General features: G+C 40.1%; 1 protein-coding gene across 3 annotated transcripts in view; it reads right to left on the bottom strand.

The window, feature by feature from the left end:
* Positions 1-1,518: 1,518 nt before the first annotated feature.
* Positions 1,519-9,496, bottom strand: part of klhl13 (kelch-like family member 13) — a 65,657-nt gene continuing 57,679 nt past the window's right edge. For all 3 annotated transcript variants that reach the window (XM_041802109.1, XM_041802108.1, XM_041802110.1), the window contains one exon: positions 1,519-2,607. In XM_041802109.1, the coding sequence (XP_041658043.1) occupies positions 2,120-2,607 (488 nt within the window). In that variant the 3' untranslated portion in view covers positions 1,519-2,119. The remainder of the gene's footprint in view (positions 2,608-9,496) is intronic.

Below are 9,496 nucleotides of genomic sequence, written 5' to 3'. Positions count from 1 at the left end.
CGTATCACGATACGGAGGCCACGATATGATACTCATCACTATACAGAGGCCATAATATGATACAATAGAGAACACAATATGACATGTATCACGATACGTAGGCTGCGATATGATACTCATCACTATACAGAGGCCATGATATGATACATATAACAATATGGAGGCCACAATATGATGCGTATCACAATACAGAGGCAACGATGTGATACGTATCCTGATACGGAGGCCATGATATGATATGTATCATGATACACAGGCCACAAAATAATACGTATCATCATACAGAAACCACAATACTATACGATACATAGGTCATGTTACAACATGTATCACAGTAGAGACCATATGATTCATGACACATATTTACACAATACATGTCATAATAAATATGTCCTGCACTGAATTCACTATAGCAGCTTGTCTTCACTGAATCACAGAAAAAAGGTAGTTTTAAGGTTCTTACACTTAAAAGTACTGAAATTCAGTTCATCAGTGACTCAAGTGAATCAACGGCGTCCAACATAAAACAGTTATGTAACAAGTTTTACAGCCAAAATCCTCACCATATAAAAAATCTATGATCTTCAAGCCCCAACTCTTCTATACAGTTTGCTCTTGTTATGCATCTAAATATAGAGATGAGCTGTTAGCGCCTTCCCTCTATGTTGCACTGAGCATTATTCTCTTCCTGGCAAGGGTCAACCAGTGCCCCCCTGAAATCTGATTAGCCACCCCAAAATCCTTAAATGACTGTGTTTGCATTGTCAGCCATTTAGGGATATCCAGTCACTAAACATACCTTAAACTACATCGGTTTTTACCAACTTTAAAATCCTAAAGGTAGAGTATAAGAAAGTGGCCCCATCATTTTTATATCTGTCTGTGGAAAGTTCGGACACCCCCAACATAGTTTAACAGCAATGCTCAAGGGGTACACAAATCCCCCTGTTCCATCCTGCCAGCTACCCTCTAATACCACATACTCTGTCCATGCCGGGTTGCGAATGCGCCATGCTCCCTTTCTAGTCAGTCATTACAGAGGTAATCATTATGGATTAGAGAAGTTAATTCCTGAGTTGGAACACCATAAGATTGTTCTTTTGACTTGACACGTCCTTTCTAGGAAGTATAAACCTTTAAATTTTCCTAATAAACTCATTCATGGTAGAAGCAAAACAATTATTACAGAACAATCAACCTCAGAAAGGCAAAGTAATATGTTGTTAACTTCTCATGTTGGACTCAGTTGTTATTGCATGATTTTACAATTCCTGCAGAAAACTGGTGGTGCACACATAACGCTGCAGATATGGACTGTGTAGAATTTACAGGTCAGACAATACTCTCTGCAGGACTAATCTGCATTGGTTTCCTCTCTGTGTGCCTCACATTGCAAGTGAAGTATAGTTTCTTTAAATGACTGTGAATGCATGAAGACATGTATGCATTTGCAATGTGAAAACAATGACATTTAAAATTAATTGCCCAGCCCTAGTAAAGACAACAATATTCTTTACTTTCAAAATCATGTTTATTAAATTTAGAAAACACCATTTTGTTAACAGTTTCATAGCAATAGCAGGAAAAGAACTGAAACTGTAAGAGAGAGACGTAGATGGGGCCTTGGCCAACCCCTGAGTTAAAAACCAGCTTTGTTTTGGAGCTCAACCGTCCCTACGTGTCTGCTCTCTGCAGGGTCACCTGCATCTAACCTGGCATAGACTAGAAGAGAGAGAGTCAGTGTGGGAGTGAACATCTCAAAGGTAGAACGCCTAAAGAAACGAGACATAAGAAAAACTTTGTAGACATCAGGTAGAAAAGTTGATTTGCAAAGTCACTTTTCAAGTCAAGGTATTTCCTGCCAAAATATATACCGAGTATGCAACATTAACATGTAATTAGGTTGCCAAACCGTATCGGTACGTAGGTTGAATCACTTAGGGAGGGGGTACTGCACAGCTTCAAAGGAGGGGGGCTTGGGGGGGTACTCAGGGGTGCAGTACAGATGTAGTCCGAGGAGGAAGTGCAAACAATGTCTATAAGGAGTGTCTGTTGGTAGGGGAGGGAGGGTGATGGGTTACGGGGGTGTGAGCAGAACACAGCTCCCCCCCTTTGCTCATCAAGGTGCTGAGAGGGGCGACTCTCTAGAGGGCGAGCCTGAGATATCCTCAGGGGGGAAAACTGTGAGTGTGCAGGCTCGGATCCCGCCCAGCGATTCGGGTAAGTCAAACACTTTGTGCCATTCGTCTTTCTCGGGGTCGTACTTCTGTACTATTTCCACCATGCAGCGATTGTTCCACGAGTACCCGCCCACCACGTAGATCTTATTCTCAAACACAGCCACGCCCACGTCGCTCTGGCCTCGCAGCATGGCCGCAATAGGTGTCCATAAGTCGAGGGCAGGGGAGTAGTACTCGCAGCTCAGCACGTCGTCGTAGTCGCTGGTGCCCCGGAAGTGATTGCCCCCAATCACATACAGACGATCGCCCACGGTGCACATGCAGTGAAGGCCACGCACTGTCGTCATGGGCGCTTTCTGAGTCCATTTATCCGCATCGGGGTCAAAGCACATCAGCTCCTTCTGAAAAGTGTCATGAGTGATTCCCCCTGTAGCCAAAAGACACAAAAGAGCACAAATTAGCCTTGTCAGTGATCATTTTAGGGGGAAAACAGCTTTGGAGACACGTTAATCAGACAGATCGGTGACTCACTGGACCATGCCAACCTACATTTCCATTAACTAGGCCATGTGCAAGACCGTCTATAACACAGGAAACAGTCACATTTGTCTCAGCAGCATTGTGAAGATGAAGAAGAATCAGGATAAAGGCTTTGAAATTTAAAATCTCACCGCTCCGCCATCCCTATCTGTCAAACCTTAACTTGTACCTCAAACACTGACACGCAGAATGAACTGCATTTACAGCCTTTAAAGTGACATCCACATTTGTTCAGCGTCTTTTCAACAGTGTGAAAAATTGCTGGTGATGAGAACTCAAAGTATAAAGGAACACAGTTACAAAACGCATACACACGAAAACAGACTGTATACGCCGGGACACAAAAAAGCTGAGGGAAAGTGGGGAGGGAAAAAAAACAGGACATGTCTACAGGGAAGGCTTAAAATAAAGAGGAACACAATCCCAGCATGCATTTGGGTTGAAGCCAACCCACCCCTCCCCCCCGCAGGCGGAGTGACTAGGAGCGATGCAGCGAAGGCTTGCAGAGCATGGCGAATAGAGGCAGAATCCCTCTTTTGCTGCTGCCCAGTGATCGTGTGCGCGCTTTATTGTTGAGGTCTAAGCTGTCTTTTCAGCTGCCATGACTCAGATCTGTGATGCTGCTCCTCTTTAACTGATCAGATCCAGTGATAGGCCCACTCTCCATTTTCTTTATCCAAGCAGTCCATGGGGCACGCCTGCTATTAAAATCCAGACAAGGGAGGCATGCGTTAGGTCCTTATAATTCCTCTCAAGAGGCCCTGCCTCTACTCTGATTCAGTTCAAGAGCTTTGGCCTTTTCCCTGATACAATAATGTCTGATCAGTATCCCGCCGTTCTAATGTCTAATCAGAGCCATTAGTGAGACGGGGTTTGACTAAACTGAGCCAAACTCAGAGAGTCAGGCTTTTAGCCTTCTGTAGACAGCACAGGACACACTGGATTATTGTTTACATACATAATGCATCAATACATTTTCTTGTTCTGACGTGTAGACATTAAATAACTATGGATTCCTGAGGGATGTGACCAGACTGGTTGCTGCATTGAAGCCCCCACAAATGGGACACATTTTTAGAAAATAAAAACTCAATGCATAGGTGCTTACTTGCTAGCAACATTTGATAGTCAATAATACTGCTAGCACCACTACATGTAAAATACAGTCTGGTTTTGGGGGTCTCCCAGAAGGAAAAATGGTTTAAACCAGTGGTCCTCCACTGGTCAGGCTTCAGGGTCCACAACCTCCTCCTTAAGAGAAATCACAAGCCATCTTTTTTTCATATGTTCAACCACTTAAATTTCTATCTTCTTTTGGTAAAACTAGCTCTATTACCATCCCATCAAAGGGTTAGGGTTAGTGGAGATGAAGAAAGGATAGAGTCAAGGCAAGAGAAGGTGCTAAGCACAATCCACTTGGCTCCATTATTTCACTTTTTAGATCAAGTAAAAAAAAAAAAAAAAAAAAAAAAAAAAAGACGCTTATTTTCATTTATGGGCTACATTTAAGTGAGACATATATACACTTTCCTGAATTTGTCCTCTGACTATAACCTCACTTTTCAAATTGGACCATTAAGTGCATTTACATCCATCTGACATTTAAGCATGACAGTGTATATTTTAAAGTCAAACCAGCCCTTTATGTTTCCTATTTAATGGATTTTCACGCTTTAGAATGAGCAGCAAATTTAAAAGATGTCTATTTTTATAAAATGCAAAGCATAGTCAGACTGTTGGCAAAATGGGTGACATGCAGGGGTTGCTTTTTCATGCCAGTGATTAAATATGTGGGGTGAGGTCACCTGCAACAATGGTCATCATTGCATTGAATAATCAAATCAACACCAATGAAACCAGGCAGTCCAAATAAGCAAATAAAACTGACCATGGCATACAAGCTTTTTTAAAGAATACATTTAGGTGAGAAGTCATGCATTGGAATTTAAGTGTGTGGCATACTTTACACGAGTGAAATTCTCTTCAAATAGTTTGTCTTTTGGAAACTCAGAACCATGAATTGTACAACTAAAGATTTGGATGAACCTGAAGAAGCTGCAAGAGAAATGTTTGCTAACAATGAAGTCCCATTTGCAGTCTGCTGTGCAATATTTCTTTCCTTTTTTAACAAAAACAGTCTATTGTGAATTGTAGGAATGCTTATCTTTAGACTAAGAGCTTGCAGGAGTTGTTTAGATGTGTTTGAAGAAAACTGCATCAATTTATATCACAGTTAAACGTCGTTCTCAGATGAGAACATGATTATTCAATTACCTTTTTGCTGATATACACGGGCTTTAATGAAATTATTTATCAATAAATACCAAGACATACTAGTAAAAATGTACAACTAATATGTTTTTTGTTGCAGGGTCACCACCAAAGAGACACGGTTATTTTGTCAGAAAAGGTCCTATTTTGTCTGAATCAAATATAAAATTAAGCATTCAAATGAAGGACTCCAAAGTATCAGCCTTGTGATGTTATCAAACACCCTCTAACAGTCTGGCAAAAGTGATTATTTTGAATTTTTTTCAAAATAAAATGCACAACTGTAGACTATGAGGCTGCCTGCAGTCCTGACACCTTCATGTAAATTACTCAGAGTTCTGCTCGGTGTCCTTGTTGTAGATGACTCAGTAAAGAAGTAAAAAAAAAAAGTCTGATTTGTAAGCATCTCCACAGAGATATTAATCTCTCATGTAAGAACAGAAGCAGAGCGGCTCTGTGCTGGTTCAGTACTCATGTCTGAACTCTGCCACACCACTTGAGCTGTGACGGTCTGCGGGCTGAGTGGATTTGTCAGGTTCATCCAGCTGACAGAATATCTTCAGACAGCACAGCAGCGCAGTCGGAGAAAGTGACCTGATCTGCTGTGACAGACGGACACAGAACTGCACTTCAGCACGGGTCACCTTGCACAGCGAGACTCTAACCCCAGAGACCGTGGGCGCTACAGTACAGCCTCAGTGTGGCTAAATTCCTTAAACGGGTAATGCTGGGTTACTTCTGCATTAAAAACCCTCGAGCCGTTTACAGACAGCGTTCACGTGACCTTTTAACAAAACTGCTGAACTTGCTTTATCCTGTAACATGCACATGTTCTTCTCCCCCCGCATGTAGTGTTAACTGCTGCAGGTGCAAATCATGACATTGTGTCATTGTGTTTTATCCTGCTGCCCTGCATTACTAAAACATGGCACAAATACAAAAAGAATCCATTAGAATATATAAAAATGGGTGAGCAGTAAATACTGTGTACTGAAGAGTACAGCCTCAGGCAAAGTGTAAAAAACAGCTGGCTATCAGCAGATTAGCTGTCCCTAACTATTTTGTTATTCATCATTCAGTTTATTTATTTTAAAAATGGAAAATGTGTCTTTCATCTTCAATCCACTGTAAAATTAGGCTTGCCAAATCATATGGTCCATGTGGTCCCAAATATGCCCCAGTTCTTGTGCTTGCCAAGGGAAATACTGACTAATTAAAATTCTCTAAAAAGTTTAGCTTGTTGTTGATAAAAACAACGACAGTAATCACGTATGAAGTTTGTTGTTAATTGCTGGCCTCTTTCCAGAAAGTTACAGCTAGTTAATATGAAATTAAATGAAAGAGGCTTCATGCACGGTTGGGTTTTGCACATGCATGCACTCTGAGAGAATTCATGCAGCACTCTGTTGTGTTAAAAAAACAAAAGACGATCCAATAACAACAAGCAGCTACATGCTCCTGTAAGCAACTTTTAGTTTTAGTCGTGTTGGGCGCTGCAAAAATAGCTTGTCTCATCTCTTTGCCCATCCTGTGCATGCATCAGTGAGATTTTTTGATAGAAAATCTCATCCTGCTCTTTGAACAGTCATTCTAGAGGTGGGCAAAATGGTCTGATATTTATATCACGGTACTTTATGCCCCCATCTCTCACTCAAACGGGCGAGTGATGCCCTTTCAACTCATTTGCGTAAGAATAGAGAAATACGTTTCTCTAGGTCACTGTGTACTCATATACGCTGTAGCTTGGGACTGAAAGTGTGGGCTGAGGTTTTGTTTCTATCCTGTTTAACTGTGTTTAGCTGCTACTTAAGATTTCCTGACATGACTGTTTCACAATAAAAGCATTTCAACAATACAATAAATTGGAAATTTTGTTTTCAAAGTTTATCAGCACAAAACATGTTAATTATCAAATTATCTAAGCTCTAGCAAAGATGCAGTTAGTGGCACGCCTACATAAAAGTACTCACAGGTGCTCCTCCTAAACAACTGGTTCCCAACCTGGGGTCCGGGTCCCTAGGAGGGCGCTAAAGATCTCAGGGCAGGTACAAGGCTTTGCTTGCTTTGAGGTCATCAATTATACTGGCATATATCAACTAAGATCATGGAAAAACTTTACTTAAATAGTTTATACATATGTCTTTTTTCATGATAAATGTGTAGACCTATTTTTTAGGGATCTGTCCATAAAACAATTCAAACTAATATTGATTTTTGTCAGAAATCTATCACTTTTTAATCCTTGTGGGTCTCGGGGGGCTTAGCTTGTCTTGGGAACCACTGCCTTCGACCATAAATCAAACTTGTAGGACACCTTTAAGCAGGTAGGCCCATTATAAAAGAAATACAGTAAACACTTTCCTCCATCCCTGTTGATTCACCTCCTGTCTGCCCATCTGATATTCACGTGTCATCAGGTTCCCGTGACTGCAAACAATCTGTTGTCAGAGCAAAACATGCAGCAGACAGGCCACAACCCAGGCTGCTGTCAATCACAAATCACTTTTTTATGCTGCTATTATTTATTTGCCAGTGTGGCTGGTAGTTTGAGCCATGAGTGGCCTTGTGTGCACTCCTACCAACCCCCCAGGTTCATACAGATAGTAAAGGTATTGCAAAAATCAATTTTTGTTGCAGCACATAATAGCGGCAGTATAGTATAGTATGGATACTGGTTTGCCGCCCACCCCTAAGTCAAATGAATTACTCACAGTCAATCTATTCTCTGGAAGATGTAAAAAGGGCTGCTTTTTCTTTCTGCTGTAAATCACCTCATCTGACACCTCCCCGGAGCAGCAATTTTAGCATTCAAAAATGCAACGACACAGTTTTAAACTATAAACAAATGTTTTAAATCAAAGCTGAAGGAGAAACAAAATTGTTCCCACACAAAAAACATATGCTTACATGTATTAAGTCTACTTACAATACCGAAATCTTTTTATTTACTTTATCTGTGAAGCTTTTAGTTTACTATATTTTCAAGTGAACTGTGTTCTCTTATTATTTTTATTCTGTTCTTTATTTCTAACATCAGCCCCTAGAAGCCTCCAAGTGAAGGCTGTTGCAAATCAACATTTTGCTATAAATACCTTAAGCAGGACAGCTGTGACAGTAACACAGTTAAAAGCTCTTAAGAAAATGCTCTTGATAAAGTTTTAATAGTTTACTTGAAATATAAAAAGAACTTGCTGTGAAATTTTCCTGAAAATCTGACAGCAAATTTGAAGGGAATTTATTAGGATATTTGGGTTATTTTTATTTTTTGTTTGTGTTATTTTTTGTCTTGGGTAATTTTTTGGGCATTTCTTTGGAAATTCAAGCAAATATCTGGCTGTTTGGGAGACGTTTGCATGAGGGGTGTCTTCATCTTTTAAAATTTAAAATGTCCCTTAAAAATTTTCATTTCAAATTCATGTATATTTCAGGGAATTTGTTTGAAGATACTACTTTAAAGATATGTGTAAAAGATTTCACAAAAATTTTTGGGACTTTCTTTGAAATTTTGGATTGGATTTCTTGTGGATTTGAAAAGGAAAATTTCTAAGAAGTTCAGAAATTTGAGTTAAATTTTGATCACGCTTGGCATAAATAAGCCTTTCTGTCCATCATGCAAATAAAAAAGAGAATGACTCCGCTATCCCTCCAAACAAAAACTCAGATCTCAGAAGGTTCAAGAAACAAAATTTATGCAAATGGTCACACCTGCTTTTCTAGATCAAAAAAGGCATTCAGTTTCATTATCTGTTTCATTTCCAACTAAAAACTTTTCACACGTGCCTGAAGTCATGAAATTTACCATGACAGAGAAAAGGAGGGAAACAATAAAGTGGGTACTACACAACATAAATATTTGCAGGAACAATGACACGTGTGGATTATAAAATTAAAAGCGTGGCTCAGGTTGCAAGCACAGTACTCAGATGAGTGAGTGTATCTATTAAAACAGTGTATGCTTATCAGCATCGCACATTGTAATCCTAATGTAAGCTCAATACAACAGCTGTTTGCCACCACAGCACATAAGTGCAACAATGTTAATGTAATTAATGCTAATGTATGTTAATGTAAATGAGGAATGGAGATTAAATCTATACCCACTACCCATAAACCACCTCTTTAGTTAGTTCATGAAAATGCTGCTGCATTAGTTGTAATAATCACTAACCTCTGTCTAGAAAGACAATTAACACCCTTTATTCCTTTAACTCATCTAAAAACTGATCTACAAGAAACCTTCATTTCAGTGTTTATGAGTGCTTTTTAGATTTGCATGTTGTAGGAACGACGATTGTACCCACAGCTAGGGAGGGATTAACACATGCTGTTCAGTGTTAGACCTCCTACACCAGCTTCACTCCTCCACTTTGCTCCATCCTTCCCAATTTTCCCTTCCACTTCTACGCTCCCTTTCCTCCCTCCCTCCCTCCCTCCCCTGTAAGAACTGCTCTGGATTAGTCACACTGAGAAACTAGGGCTCATCTCCATAACGCAGGATTTGTTTT

Source organism: Cheilinus undulatus, linkage group 12 (genome assembly GCF_018320785.1).
Source record: "Cheilinus undulatus linkage group 12, ASM1832078v1, whole genome shotgun sequence".
Lineage (NCBI taxonomy): Eukaryota > Metazoa > Chordata > Actinopteri > Labriformes > Labridae > Cheilinus > Cheilinus undulatus.
This window is presented reverse-complemented; position numbering and strand designations above follow the sequence as displayed.